The 16,182-nt window shown below is 42.3% G+C and overlaps 1 protein-coding gene across 4 annotated transcripts in view; it reads left to right on the top strand.

Annotated features, from left to right (window-relative positions):
- Mfsd6 (major facilitator superfamily domain containing 6) overlaps positions 1–16,182 on the top strand; it is a 65,530-nt gene that overhangs the window by 11,984 nt on the left and 37,364 nt on the right. For all 4 annotated transcript variants that reach the window (XM_013142547.3, XM_063259445.1, XM_063259446.1 and 1 more), the window contains exon 2: positions 7,834–9,439. In XM_013142547.3, coding sequence (XP_012998001.2) covers positions 7,875–9,439 — 1,565 coding nt within the window. In that variant the 5' untranslated portion in view covers positions 7,834–7,874. The remainder of the gene's footprint in view (positions 1–7,833; positions 9,440–16,182) is intronic.

Here is a 16,182-nt window from a genome sequence, read left to right on the forward strand (position 1 = left end):
ACTTCTCTTCCCGGCTGCTCTTCATGTCCTTAAGGTTCCCTTGATGCCTTGCCCAGGGAGTGGGGGCGACTTCTGCTCCTGTTTTAGCATTTGGCATGGCGGCGTGTGGTGTCTGTGCTTATCTCTCCCCTCTACTGCATGGTCTTCCCCCTTGGGAACTGTGGGTCCTCAAGCATCTGTCCCCTCTAATGGCCTGTGTTCTCTTTACAGTTTTTCGGTTAAAAAGTCTTTATTTGCAGTCTAGGTATCTAACATTGTACTTTGTGTCTCATCAGCCTCAACCTCAGCCTGATATTCAAGGCCCTCTGTTATCTTTTCCTGCCTGGTATAAATCCTTTAAACAGGCTCTGTTTGCTTTTCATTGCCTGTGCTAGAACAGTGTCCCCACTCAACTTTGCCTGAGATAAAGCCGTCCCATCTTTCAGGGTTCTAGAGAAGCCGCTTGTTCTCTTGCCCCCCTGTAAGTACTGTGGGCGCCTTTCATAATTCATTATGCAGGGCTGTGTGGCTTCCCTTTCATTATCTGTCTCACTGCTCACTTAGCTCTTTCCCATTACTCGGTGTCTCCTTGGGCCCTAGGCTCATGCTGTCTATTCTAAAGCTAGTGTCTGAGGCACACAGCCGGATGTGCATCATTTTTTTTTAAATTTTATTTAAGAGGAAAAAGAGAAAAACACAAAACAAAACAAAGCGGTGTAAGGGTACACGTAATACAGAACTACAAAAAAAAAAAACATAATAGTAAGAAATCACCTGCTAATAGATTACATATTATCATCTTGGAAATAGTTGCTCAAATCACAGTATCAAAGAATAAAAAGTGGACATTCAAACAGAGAGACTGCAAACAGCTGTGTTCAATGATCCAAAAACATTAATATAGTCAGCTATTTAACACCCCTAAACACACTTGCTGTTATATCCGTTAGAGCTCTTTTTTTTTTCCCTCTCTTTTTTACAACAAAATTTACACATTTTGGATTTTATTACTCCTTAGTTCTTATTACTTTTTTTGGGGGGAGAGAATAAAGTCAAATATAGAAAACAAAGCTGTCAGTCAAAACCAAGGATAGACATAGCACATGATGTAGAACAGAGTACAAGGTTATCAACAATGGTTGTCAAAGTTGTCTCTTGTTTCCTTAAAAAGAATAGTCTATCTCATTAGATATTATAAAGTTGGACAAAACAGTAGAGAACAAGACCAATAAAACTTAGGCGGATGTGCATCTCTTAACAGCTGCATGCTCCATTAAGAAGCAGTGAGAAGATTTGAATCCAGCTCTTACCATTCCTGATGTGACCTGGCGTTAATGTTCTCTGTTCTGCTGTCTCCTCAGCTGTAAAGTAGGAAGGCGGACATGCCCACCCCCAAGGACTGCTGTGAGGATTCAACAGTCAGCTCTTGCTAAACCCCTGGCCAATGTTACCAAAGTGTTGCTTGGTAATCAGTAACCATGGTGACCAGACAGTGCAGCAGGTCTGCACATGATATGATCAAGATGGATCAGTTTGCCCGTAGAAAACTATCACCTGGCATCCTTTGCAAGGAACCCAGGAACCCAGGAAAAGTCCTGTAAAAATGATTTGGGTAACAGGAACAGGTTCTATCCCAGCAGCAATGCTGTAGGCTGAAGCCTCAGGCTGTCTGGGGGCGGTGCTGAGTGCCTGGAGGACTCCAGCTAAAAACCTGACAGACAGGACTAGGACCAGTTTTGCTTCTCTCAGATATCTCAGCCATAAAGCAGCCTGTCACAAGCCCTGGGAGAAAGAGGAGGAGTCCAAAACCGTCACTCACCTTCGTGCAGTGGAAAGCTCTTGGGTCCCATGTGACTGTTGTAAAGTAGTCTGTGTCCCTTCTCAGGACACCAGTTAAGTGGCTAGCAGATGCTAAAGCAGACCTGAATTTAAAAAATGATGGGTTGGCTGGAAGCTGTGTTCTGGAAGATGCTGGATGTGCAGGAGTCTAGTGTGTAAATACAAAGATTTCAAGGCTGTTCCCAGGGATTTCTCTCTGAGCTCCTGGTGAATGGCAGCAGTGGATTCCTGCTCCAGGGCTCTCATTTCTCAAGGGCATTGAGACTGTCAGTAATGCCTGCAAGGTGCATCACTGAGTTACAGCGGCAGTGGCACAAGCAGATGTCCCTTCTGTGCTACTCAGGGTTGTTTCCTCTCTATCACTGATAACTGAGTCGCTGCTTTGTTGCAGCCCACAGTATCATCGTGTTTGGAAATCTGACCTTTGGCAATGATCATTGTAAATAATCATGCAGAGTTTTGTTTTCCTTCAAAAATTTAATCCTTCCCATTCGCTTATGTATTTAAGGATAACAATGTATGTTTGAGTCATTTTAATTTAAATACTTAATGAAGAAAGCTATTTATTTGAACAAAGAATGATTTCATCGCCTGTCATCAATAATTCAGAAATACCTGCTATTTGAACGACTCAGTGTAGGTACCACTCAGATGGCTTTCCAGGTTTGAAAAGGCTGTGTTATATTTTCACAGTCTCGGTATTGATTACTATCACTGGAGTGTGGTAGGTGAGAAGACTCTTCTGGTTTTCCAAAAAACAAGCAAAAGCCCTTTCCATTAGGATGAACAGCAAACCTGCAGTAGAGAAGATTCCCCAGAGAAATATTCACAGATTGCTATGTAAGAGTTTTAAAATGTCTTTCCCTTCTTTTTTAAAACTTTCTTTTAAAAAAAGAAAGCTTTAAGACCCTGAAGTTTGAAACAAGATATTAGCTGAATACATTTGTGATGGTTGAAATGGTGTTCGTTGATCTACTTGAGCGGCCATGACAAAATGAAATGTCATGCAAGGATGGAGTGGGGGAGGCTGAACAAGGGGAGCATTTCTTGGGTGACCTTTTCCTGGCGGGGGCTTCCATGCTGGCTTGTAGGCAGCTGCTCTCTGTGGCCTCCGATGGCTTTTTTCCCAGCAAGCACACATGTGAAGACATTTTTCTGTCTTCCTGCTAGACCACGAGGGTCCCATCCTCTGGCTCTTCTGAACCCAAGCTCCTACCTCCAGAACAATTACACTGGGGATTGGGGGTTCAGCTTCTGAATTTGGGGAGTGGAGACCCCACTTTCAGCCCATACTAACCTCTTTGTAAATGAAATGTCCCCTCACTTTGTAAACATTAAGTACTTTACTGAGCATATAGATTTTTTTTAATGTCTCCTTACTTTTTCTGTGTCCATGCTTGTAACATGTGATATGTACAGTATAGTTCAGCCAGTGATGTAATCACTTCTTTGGGACGTAATTTTATTAAATTATGGAAGTGTGGTTTGTTTCTTTTTGTCCTTCATCCTGTGGTCACACAAATGACGGTAGTTAAGCCTGTATTTCATTACCATTTGTGATTTCTGCATGGTTTGGTTCCTTTTCATCAAAATCCAAACATGACCTGAAGGTATTAAATCTGAAATTTACTGCCCTGAATTTGAAGTGAAAATTTTTGTTTTTAATTTTATGTTTGCCATTCATAGAAAAGTTCCTGAGTGTGACTTTCATATAAATGGTACGGAAGGGGCTGGGGATTTAGCTCAGTGGCATAAGCACCTGCCTTGCAAGCGCATGGTTGTGAGTTCGATCCCCGGTACCAATTAAAAAAAAATGGTACTGAAGATTATTCCTTAACTATTTTGCATTTGTTAATACTTTGAGAGAACATAACATCTGGACTTATATAACAAGAGAAACCTTGTGTGACCTTATGATAATCAAAAATCATTTGAATAATTGATTCAAATCAGGACGGGAAAGAGTGGTTTCGTAAAACAGCATCAGGGTTGAGCCAATATCCTACTGTAAGCCAGTCTGGGGCTTTGGTTTGGCATTGGGCATCATTGTCCCTCAGCACTTGGTCAGTCTGTGGAATTGTCTCCCTTTGAGAGGACTTTCTGTCCTTCTCTGACCTACTTGGTAAAGTCTCAGCACTTGATTTATGAAGGATAATTAGGCAAAGGCCTCTACAGGGATCCAATTAAAATTCATGCAATCAATTGTCATTCTGTACAATCCTGAAAAATATTTTTAGCCATAGAAGAGTAGAAATGTCTGCCTGAAATTCTATCTCTTGCAAAGGCAAACCTCTGATGAGTGTATATTTCTTTAAAATTAAATTTAACTAATCTGCAGAAATTATACAGATCAGTGGGGTAATGTGGTGTTTCAGTACACTTAGATGCTGTGTAATGCTTAAATCAGGTTAAACACCCTGATCTCCCCAAACATTTGTCGCTTTGTTATGATGAAAACTTTCAGTATATTTTCTGCAGCTTTTAGAAGTGTACATTTATTGATTTTTATTTTTTTCAAAGGGAGCTGTGTGTGTACACAGTTTTAAAAAATAAACCAGCTTGCAAGGCTTATTTAAAAAAAAAAAAAATCTTGGGGCTGGGACTATCAGCGACATAAGACCTGCCTGGCAAGCGCAAGGTCCAGAGTTCAATCCCTGGTACCAAAAAATAAATAAAACCTAAAAAAACTCTTGAGACTTCTGTGCCCTCTCTTCTTATTTCTCCTACCTCAGGCAACCGTTTTTTCTGCCTCCCGGTGATTTTTTCGCTCTGTTGTTTCTTGACCTTTGAATGCGGGCAGCGTGTGTCGTCTGCCCACTGTGGAAGGCACCCGCCGACCTCCCTTTCTGTCTCCATCCCCCCCCCCCCGACCTTCTCACGGCCCTGTCCTTCCTAGGTGGCTGTATGTGATCTCAGTTTGCCCTGAGTTACATTAGCATGCCTGTAACCATAGTGGAAATGGAGTAAGCTGGATTATTTTTCCTTTCCCCACTGACCATTTTGTCTTCTTGTAGTGTTGTAGTTACTTATCTGTGTACTTACCCTCATTCATCCCCACTCCTCACCAGTTGTCTGATTTCCTGTTGGAGCTGACTCAGATGTGCTGGTGTTCTCTCCCGTGTGAAGTTCTCTCGGGAAGGTCTCTCGGGACCCTCCCCTCTGACCGGCTGCGCTGGTGACCCTTTGGGTCTGGTCTCCAAGCTCTCATCCTGGCATTCCCATCTCCCCATCTCTGTCTCCCGGGTGAGAGCTCTTGCTTCCTACATTCTGTGTCTCTCTCTCAGTTATCGCCTTGGTATGACACAGCACATGCTGGGAAAAGGGGAGAGGAGAGATTGATTGAGAAATTGCATGTGTAAAATATCTTTATTTTGTTGCTATTATGTGCCCTTTAATGCTTCCGAGCTTGAATTATGATAATGAGAGAGAGACAGACAGAGAGAGAGAGAAAGAGATGGAGAGACAGAGAGAGCACTGTCGTTTTGGTGGGGTGAAGGAAGAGGAACCAGATTAGACAGGTTTAATTGCCCCGTTCCCTCTGCAGTGTCCTGTCACTATACATGTTTTAAACACAACGAACATTTCTTTCAATTTTAGGCCAAGAATTACAGTAATTTAGGAAATAAGTTCAAAGGGAAGCTTGTTGTGTTCAGGTGATGGAATAAAATCGGAGCTGCGGACCTGGGTGGCTGATGTAGAAAAGTACAGAGCACTCAAGAAAGTCTTCAGGCTAAGCAGGGAAAAGCCTTCGTTTCCATTTTCCTTCAGGTTCTGAGAGGGGAAAGGAATTTTTTCTCTCACAATTAAGAAGTACAAGATAAGGAAACTAGATAGTGGGTGGTGGCCACCGAACATTATGAATGTGGCAAATGCCATGGAATTTTCCATTTAAAAACCTAATTGTTCATTAAGTTATGTTATATGAATATACACGTTCTTTTAACCTAAAAGTTTGAAATACATAAACATTTTCAAAGCTCGTAGCTACACGGCAAACTGCTTTGGGGAATTAAAAAATAAATCGACTTGTTACCCAGGCCTCATTAAATTCTGTTTCTGATGTCCACAGAGAAACTTTGTAGAGATTAAAACAAGCACAATTCTGAAAGATTTTCTGAGTGTTAAGTTCATTTTGGGATTCAAAAAAAATCAAGATAGTACAGGGATGATAAGTGAAGTTGGTATTTCAGGTAGAGAATATAGAAAAGATTAACAAGCACTTAATATATGTGCCTAATAGCAGAATATGTGCGCTGAAACTGGGTAGTACAAACTATGACACAGTTGAGACCTTCTGACTCTCTGATTGCTTATATATAACAGAAGAAATGGGAAACCGATGGAATGTGACACAGCGCCTGTAAATTTACACCACTGATGTATTGCTAAGCTTTCTTATGAAACTCCTGGTTCCTTGAAAAGGGTCACTAACATTTTACCTTCGAAAAGGTGGCATTTGGCAATTTTGTACACGGTGCTAGAACATGTGTATGGGAAGCTATAGCAACAAGGTTCAAATCCTGACTTTACTGTTTACTAAATTCTCAAGGTCTCATTTCCCTCATGTGGGAAACAAGCATAATAATAGGCATTGTATGAGAATGTGAATTAATATAGGTAAAGATTTAAATGTTACCTGGCTCACAGTAAATGTTCAACAGATTTAAAAAAAAAAAGTCAGGAGGCTGAATTTTCTATGCTCTATTATATGCAGTGCTGGATCCAGGATCTCAAGCTAGACAAGTGTTGTACACTCAGCAACAACCCCAGATGTTTGAGCTACTTGTTGCTGGGACAAAATACCCACCACTCACAAGTTAAAGGAGGAAAAGCTGTATCTCAGGTTGTAGAGGGTTCAGTCCATAGTCAGCTGGCTCCAAGGCAGGGTGGCATGGCAGAGGGGCATCACAGAGAGAAACAGTTCATGGCAAAGCAGGGCAGGCAGAAGGCAGACGGCGGCAGCATCAGCATCCGGCTTCCCTTTCTCTTTTATCCCACTTAGGCTATAAACCTATTGGGAGTGGTGCTGTCCACACCTAGGGTGAGGTTATCCACCAGAACTATGATTAAACCAATTAGTGACTAATCCATCATCGCACACACTTAATCCCAGTATCACATTTGCATAGAGTTGGCCACCTCCAAAAAGCTGCACCTATGATTGCATGATGCTTTGGGAGGATAGCTAGGTGCAGTTCATAACTCCAGCTCTCAGTAAATGTGACCTCTTTGTTTTTCCAGTGTTTTCTTTTGTGTGTGTGTGTGTGGTTTTTTTTTGTTTTTTGTTTTTTGTTTTTTTTTTTTTTTTTGGTACCGGCAATCAAATTCACGACCTTGCACTTGGCAGGCAGGCCCTTATGCCACTGAGCTAAATCCCAAGCCCTCCAGTGTTTTCTTAAACTGCAATCCGTCAGAGCATATCTGGAGTAGTATAGGATACTACTATGCTATCCTATAGTATAGGATAGCATAAAGGATACAATGTGAAGCCACTTCTTTACCAGAGGTGTCGTTTGGCTCTGGTAGCCAATGACAATAAGTGCTTTCAGCTTCTTCTTTCTCACTGTATTTGTCATAGTAGTTAAGTACTTCTTTTTGTTTTTCTCTAGATACTGAACAGGCTTGCTTATCTTTAATTTCTAAAAAAATACTTAATAATGCATGCAGTGGATTTGTAAAACCAAGAACTTATAAATAGTGTTTATTTTTAGCTTCCTATATCTGGTTTAGACATAATCCCTATCATTTTTACATTTTCCCTGGAAATCTATGCAAAAGGTTGACGATGAATCTGAGCTATAAACCTGCCATCGAAAGATATAATGAATCAGGGGCCACAATAAGTATTTCATTTGAAGGCTTTTTCTTTACTGGAAGTGTCAGTGACCAATGAAGAGAATTTGCTCACCACTTATAATTTCAGCTGTGGTTTGAAATTCCTCATCTTCCTGCAAGATGAAGTGCTGTGTGCTGTCATTTTCATTGCTAAGCCATCTTTTAAATTTTGCTTTACAGATCAACGATCAGAATTTTGAAGGAAAGCCCTAAACATTCTGATGGTGGTGGTAGCCATGGCAGCTGATGATAAAGTTGCTATCTTGACTGACGATGAAGAGGAACAGAAGAGAAAATACGTGCTGGCTGATCCCTTCAATGGTGTCTCCAGGGAACCAGAACGACCTTCAAACGAAACACCCTCTTCCACAGAAACATCTGCTATTCCTGAGGAGGAAATAGACTGGATAGAGAAACACTGCGTGAAGATAAACAACGATCTCCTGATTTCCAAGGTTTTCTATTTTTTCTTTTATTCTGCCTATGGCTCTCTCTACCCACTTCTGCCTGTGTATTATAAACAGCTGGGAATGTCGCCTAGCCAGAGCGGACTTCTCGTAGGTATCCGGTACTTCATTGAATTCTGTAGTGCCCCTTTTTGGGGTGTAGTTGCAGATCGCTTTAAGAAAGGCAAAATCGTCCTCCTCTTTTCTCTTTTGTGTTGGGTTTTATTCAACCTGGGCATCGGGTTTGTCAAACCTGCTACCTTGAGATGTATACCAAAGATCGCCCCAACGACTCGCCCCACCAACGCAAGCCACCCATCAACCATCCTGCCAACAGATGCCTCCTTCCTTAACACATCACCAAGAATGCGTGAGAAAAGGAATCTGCCAAGTTCCGAATGGCCACCAATGTTAGAAGCAGGGCCTGAGGCCTCAGAGATGAACATCTTTACGATGCCTTCAGCTAGGACCCCCGAACCCAGTCTGCAGCCCCAGCCAGGTGAAATGACCGACCATGTTCTGGACTTGATTTTGAATGCAAGCACAGTAACCTCTGTCCCCACAGGAAATGTAACCAGGGAGACCACCACTGCCGTCGCCACCACCTCCAAGTCATTCCCTTCTGCTCAGGTCACTCTTATTTATGACCCACAAGAAGTGGAAGCTATATTCTTGGTGATCTTGGTCGTGGTCATCATAGGAGAGTTTTTCAGTGCCTCTTCTGTCACGATCGTAGACACGGTGACACTTCAGTATCTGGGGAAACACAGAGACCGCTATGGACTGCAGCGCATGTGGGGGTCCCTGGGCTGGGGCCTGGCCATGCTGTCCGTGGGCATCGGCATTGACTACACCCACATAGAAGTGCTTGTCCACGGAAAGGGCTGCAAGCCCCCGGAGTACCGGAACTATCAGATCGTCTTCATCGTCTTTGGCGTCCTCATGACCATGGCCTTGATTGTGGCTACTCAGTTCCGGTTCCGTTACAACCACTTCAAAAACAGCGATGATAAGGGGAAAGAGGTAGAGATCCCCCCGGTGGAAAGGAATGCCTCCCCGGAGGCCTCCGAGGAGACACCGTCTGCCACAAGCCACTCCCAGACCTTCAACTTCTGGGACTTGATCAAACTGCTGTGCAGCGTGCAGTATGGCTCTGTGCTGTTCGTGGCTTGGTTTATGGGTTTTGGATACGGCTTCGTGTTCACCTTCCTGTACTGGCATTTGGAAGATCTCAATGGGACCACAACCCTCTTTGGGGTCTGTTCTGTCCTGAGCCACGTGTCGGAGCTGACAGCATATTTCTTTAGTCACAAGCTTATTGAATTGATTGGTCACATCAGGTAAGAAAACACATGTACTCTTGGTGCCCCTCAGCTGTGGTGCTTTATGCTATTGTGGCTTGTAACGATTTTAGCATGATAAAGGTTGTTAGGAGGGTAGGGTTGGGGTGAGAATGGGGCTGTCTGTTGCAGTTCCTCCTGAGTGTTGAGGCATAGGAAAGAAAGAACCTTGCTGGACTAGCTAAAACAAGGAAGTAAACAAACCAATCAGAGCTGCCTCCTTTCTCAAACTGCTCAGAAGTGACCCATAGGCCACTTGACCATGTGCTGAGACTCTTACGGTAAATATTTTCAGGTATAAGAGAACCACAGACTTCAAGGGTCTGCCTACTTCAGGTATTTATGAGAGAGGGTTTCTGTGGATAAAATGGATTGTTTTTCTGGGGCTTCATTTATTCTCAAGTTACTTATTGACACAAAGATAGACCTCAACTTGTGGCATATAGAGATGCCAGGGAGCTGGGGATGTGGCTCACAGTAAACACCTGCCTGGTAAGCACACAACCCTGAGTCTGATCCCAAGCACTAAAGAAAAAAAATTAGACCATTATGTTTAATAAAGCTGTGACATAACCCAACATAATTCATATCCATCATATTGCATGGAAGAAATTCTTACATAACTTTTTTTTTCTAACTGTTACACAAATCTTTGCATTTTTAAAACTGTCCTGAGGACATAGTCTATTTAAAGATGTTCCTTTTATCTGAAACTTCCTGTGTTATCCTTTTAGCCATCAAACAAAACCCACAAGCCAAACCAATAAATGCCTACTGTCTCTTTGACACCATTAATAATTGCCAAATGAATGGTACGTTTCTGTTTTTAGTGTTCTATTAATGGCTGTAAAATATGCCTCCAACTATGCTTAAACATTCTTGCCTTGTAGAAGAGTACAAATTTCCAGTTGCCATCATGAAAAGAAAGCAACTCTGTATATTGGTTTTTACATGATCATCTTTAAGTCTGCTCTTTCTGTAGGAAATCAGAAAAGAGAAATGGATAATGGCAAGAAATGGAAAACATTTTTCCTTATAGGCTTTTGTTTCCTTTCTTACTCAAGATGTTTTCTAATTTAAAGTTTCATTGCATCCCCCTAAACAGTTGTGAATATTTTTCCCTGTTGGGCTTGGTTGTACTCAGGAGGCCAAGCTCTGTGGCTGTCTCAATCTTTGACCCCTTTGTTGTCACTAAACAAAGCAAGACACTGTGTCTCCCTCCAGAGTCCCTGAGGCACTACCAGTTGGACCAGGCTGAAAAGGAACCTTCTGCTGGTCAGATCTAGGATGCCCTTCAGCCTTGTCCAGCTAAGTTTGGATTCTCTGAGCTGTGTGGATCTAGCCAGGGTTTATGAATAATTGCTCTGCTAGTAGTGTTTTTAAAAACAGTGATTTGTCTAGTAAAGTGTTTCCAAGGAGAGAAGTTCCTACATGCCATTTTTCATTAGTGAGTACTAAAAAAAACCCCAACTTAGTACAGAATATGCATGTAGGCTCTATTTTCAGAGATATCATTGGGTTCTTCTCACATGGCTATGGAAAGAGTTCTCTTCTGTCTTTGCCTTTCATAATTCAATATTTTCATAAATCCTAGTAGGCTCACAACTACTTCTGGTAATTATATCAGGGCATACTTGTGTTTTTTCTGAGTAATTATGAGTTACTTCTTCTTTAAAAAAAACCCTATTGTATATTTACTCATAATTTTCTGGTTTTATGTACAAAAAGCATCTCCTTTCTCATTTAACGACGTGATGGAGGAAGCCCTTGTGTCACACGAGTCTGCTGGGATCCCAGCAGTATGGGGTCTTTCTTCTGCTTTTGTATTTGGATTCTGTCCATTAAAATGTATTGGTTATTTTAAATAGTTAGATGAGTCTGATAGCTAAAGTAAGATTATGCTGCATTTGTAGTCAGACAGAACAGATCTGTTGCTCTTAATGACAGTTTTGCGAGTCCAGACAGGCAGTGGTTGTTGAGACTTGAGGGTTTGTAAATATAGTGGTGACAGCTTAAATTTTAATTGGAAGAATATCATATGTTAAAAAGCTGAGGAATTCTTAGTCTTTATGTTTTCCTCATAGGAATCATGAAGGGAGATTCTATCTAGGGCCTTCTGTAGTCTGTTTTTTCAGTGTTCAGTATCACACTAGGAATTTTAAAAGTCAACATTAGCATAAAATTTGTATATGCTAATGTAGTCAGAAGTGTATGTTCACAAATTCTTTATATAGATTCAGAATGAAGAAGAATCTGTACCATAAGAGGTTTAAAATAGCACACTTCAAACCGCTTAGTGTTTCAACAGTTTAACCCAGTTTTTCAGGATTTGACTTACTGGCCTAAAACACACACATGCACACACACACATACACATATGCACAAACACCAGAGTAAATGATTTCAGGTTCTTGAATTTTTGTCCTCTAAAAAATAACTTTCTCATGGAAGCAGCATAATGCTTAATATTTATACTAAGAAAATAAATTTCTTTGAAATCACAACACTTTGGAATTTGCAGAAATTATACTTTTAGGCTCATGTATGTAAAGTTAATTAACTAGAGGAATTTTATATGTCCTTCCTGAATACCTCAACACTCAGGAGTAGGGTTGTAACCAAAGTAAATAGTAACAGTGATTTGTAAATTTGTGAATCATTGTTTTCCAATGTTATTTGATTTAAATTTATTTCTGTTGTAAAGGATATAGAAAAAATGCTAGATCAATTTACCCTAAAATTATTTTTTTTTTCTACGTGGTACTGGGGACTGAACCCATAGCCTTTTCTCTGAGTGATGTTCCCAGTCTTTTTTTTTTTTTTTTTTTTTGAGTCACCATGTCATTAAGTTGTCCAGGCTGGGCTCAAACTTGTGGTCAGCCTCAGCCTCCCAGAGCTGGAGGTGACAGATGTGTTACCACCCCAGCCATCACCTTGAAATTCTCACATTTGAGGGTTAGGGTTAGGTTACCCAGAAGGGGTAATCATCACCCACTTTAGCTGTGAATTACACTTCACAGTAGCCGAGTATCCCCGAGTATCCCTGTGGGCTAGCTCAGCTTGTGAAAGAAGGGAATGCATTCACTTACGTAAGAGGGGGAGCACCAGACTTCCCCAAGGAAGAGCTGGGACTGACTGACTCAGACTGTGGGCTTGTGGGAGGAGGCACGTGGCGGGTGGGTGCTCACTGGAGACCCAGCGACAAGAGTGCAAAATGCATAGGTCGTGACCAATTTGAACTGGCCTTTGAGAGACAGAGAGATGGTGTCTGTCTTGGTACTTCGGCTGTTTGTTTCTTTGCGGCACCACCCCCTCATGCCTCTGCTGATCCTGGATGTAGGGCTGTTGTATTGTCTTTCGGCCCCACTACCTTGTCTTCCCCTGGACTCATGCATTGGCTCTTCAGCAGCGGACTCCCCTGGAGGGCTTCTGAAGCTCGGGCTGCCTCAGCCCACTTCCCTCAGACCCTCCAGGCCGTGTACTTTTTAAAAGCCCCCTCCTAGGTTCCAGTTTGCAGCTAAGGTTGAGAAAGACCAGAACTCAGGAGATGCATGGAGGGAGGAGGCAGATGGGGCGGGTTCCTTTTTGTAGCGCATGTAGCTTGCTTATGTGAACTTTGGTTGTGGTTTCCCTGCTCCTTCTAACAGATTCCTTCCTGTTCTCTGGAAGTTTCCTCACATGCATGAACTCAGGAGTAAGAGCTGGAGTCTCAGAGGTTCTTTTTGTACATCTGTCCACTCCAGGGTTCATCCTGCTCCCCAGAATCCCAGCCCTGTCCCTCTGTGCTGTTAGGTAGCATCTCAGCTGTGGATCCACCTGCAGTGGCTGGCCTGGCGCTGGGCAGTGTCTCCTTCCTCTATCCTTCCAACCTGGCTGTGTGGGGGCTGCCTGAAGCTCTCCTGTCCTCTGACCAAGTCCTTGAGTGAAGACATGTGGGTGCCTGGCTCCCCAATAGAAGCCGGTTCACACACCACCCTTCACTGCTTAGGAGGAGCCCTCGTGGTGGTTCCCATAGTGAGAAAAGAGCTCAGAAACAAGAACTCAGTTCCTGACTCAAAAACAAACCGGAGGTGAACCTTAGCTTTTTCCCTTTTGATATCTCAAGGGAGGAATAATTCTTTTAAAAGGTTTTTACCTTGGTTAAAAAAATATTTTAAAAGGTTCTGTTTTCCTAACAAATTTTAAATTACACCATATGTCCTCTAGAGAAGCAGTTATTCCTCTATAGTATTTAAAGTGAAGCCCTGAGTATTCATTCAATTTAATGGAATACTTACTTAGAAGTCCAAATTCATAAGATACAGAGCTCTAAAGGGAAGGAGGTTGGAAAAGACAGGAATAGAGAATGCCACGTGGGTGCCGACCTTCTTTGGAGTGGGCAGGGTCACTGCAGGCTCAAAGCAGAGGTGAGCCATCTGTCTATGGGTGTCACTTGCAGATACATAGTACAGGTCACTCTGAGCTTGGGTCACTGGGTACATTCTTAAAAGAGTAAGAAGCTATAGGCCTGGTTCCAAAAGTGTCAGCAGAAATTAAAGAAATGGGATCCACTTGGGAGGTGGAATTGATAGAACAGTTTGGATGTGAGAGATGAGGCAGAGATCCCATGTCCTACTTGGTGGTCCAGTCCCACTAAGTCTAACAGGAAATTCAGAGAAGAGAGGTATAATTAGGAAGGAGAATATAATGATCTGAATTTAGTGGTAAGTTTAATTTGCAGCCAAAGCATGGCAGGGAGCAGGTGTCAAATAGTTACTCTGACAAGTTCTTACCTTAATGGAGAGGTTAGGATTGTGGATACAGATTTGGGACAGTTAAAACCACAAATGTAGTGAGACCATCAAGGAAACTGTGTGGGCTCAGGAGAGCAACCAGCCATGGAAGATCAATTTAGTTGTCTTCAAGATCTTCCCAAGTTTCTGATCTTACTGAAAGGTTGGTCGGTGCGTTATTGCTTAGAGTAAGTACCCTTGTACTTGGCGTGCGAGTGCCTGTGTGGTGTGATCAGGGATTGTGTTGTCGTGGTGTTTACTGTCACCCGTGTCCACATCTTGTTCAGGAGCAGTTGCTTCTTGAAGCATCTCCAATGCCAAGGCCTGAGCCAGGTACCCTTTGTGGGCGTTAATAAGTGGACCCAAGGCATGAACAAGGGAAAGAGAAAATAAAGGGAGCAGAAGTGTAAGGCAGAGAAAAAGAAGAGGAAGGAAAGCAGAGAAAGGAACTAGCTGCTCTGTCTATGGAAGGATTTCTTCCTGTCCTTGTTGGTGAAAGGCAAGATAATACATCACATGGTGGGTACAGCATGGTCCCGGACTCTGATCGTCGTGTTCAGAGCCTGGATCTGCCGTTTGGAGCCATATGGCCTTCGGCAAGTTTCAGGACTTCTTGTAGCTCTGTCCTGCCATCATTAAACATCATTCGTACTTTTCTCAACTTTATAAAAAATAGAGACTAAATGAGATAAAATATGGTAATTGCCTGTATCACGGATTGACATATATTAGGAGTTTAGCTAATTTATTTCTTTGTCAATCTTTTGACATATTGTTTATAGCTTCAGGACCCATCAAGTCTAATAAAAATACAAAAAGCAGTGCAATCTTAGATGCGTACAGATCATTAAGACTGTCAAATCAAGATGTTTGGGGTTTTCAGAATAACTAACATCCCCCACCATCTCAGATAACCTTGGTCAAACTGAGAGTGCTTTTTACAAGCTATGACTATAGTTTGTCCAAGAAATGGAGTTGTGTTAAATAGGCAGTGTGTAGCCCCCTTATTATAGAATGCTTTGTTCTTACAAATCGTGTAATGGCCTTATGCATGAGTCTAGTCTTGAAGTTAATTAATACTCGGAAATGAAGTCCTTTTATCTTCTAGAATTTGCAAAGTGGGGTGACTCTTGGTCCTGGAGACTCAAGGCCTCCCGGCCGTGGTTTCTCAGTGGAGCGGTGTGTGGAGTCCACGGTGGCTTTGAGTTCAGAGCGTGACTGGCTTTGATCTTGCAGGCATTCATTATAGAGTCCAGGTCCGTCACACATCAGCTCCACTGTGACGTCAGGACCAGGGTTCAGAATGGGACGTGAGTGTGTCCTCTGCTGCAGGTGGTTGGATATGACTCCCAAGCCCTGGGTGGGGGGACCACAGACCTCAGGGGACTGTGCCCTTGGCTGTTTGTGTGAGCAGACTCCAGGATCCTTTGAAGCTTTCATTATCATCATTCTCCACAACTGAGTTTATTCAAAAATTATATTTGTTCAGTTATTATATAAAATACATGGTGCAGCACAAAAGAGAACACTCTTCAAGAGAAACCACAGTACAACTCCTTAAATTTGGTAATCAGCCAAACATTTCTGTAAGGGTTAACAATTAGATCATTCTATGTAACTTTATTGTTAAGTTTTGAAAGTGAGTATTTGGGTCAGACAAGCAGTTTCTGTTTCTTTCAAAAACATTTGTTTCGTAAAGACAAAGTTTTATGTACTATTTTAAGTTTCGGTCTTTTTATACAAAAAAAATCACATAGTGGAAAGAAGGGACATAACTACCCCCCCCCTTTTATTTTAATGTGTATTTTGGTAAACGAGTGCCAGCATCCTAATCTGAAACAGATTTAGAGATAAAAAGGGCCAGGCACTGCCCCTCAAGTCCTCTAGCCTTGGGGCTGGCCTCTCAGCACTACGGGCTCCCCCCACCTCTGTCCCCACTCAGTCCCGCCATCTTGGCTGTGCTGTGTAGAC

The sequence above is a fragment of the Cavia porcellus genome, unplaced genomic scaffold, assembly GCF_034190915.1.
Source record: "Cavia porcellus strain 051 isolate PalLab524CR breed Dunkin Hartley unplaced genomic scaffold, mCavPor4.1 scaffold_12, whole genome shotgun sequence".
Classification (NCBI taxonomy): domain Eukaryota; kingdom Metazoa; phylum Chordata; class Mammalia; order Rodentia; family Caviidae; genus Cavia; species Cavia porcellus.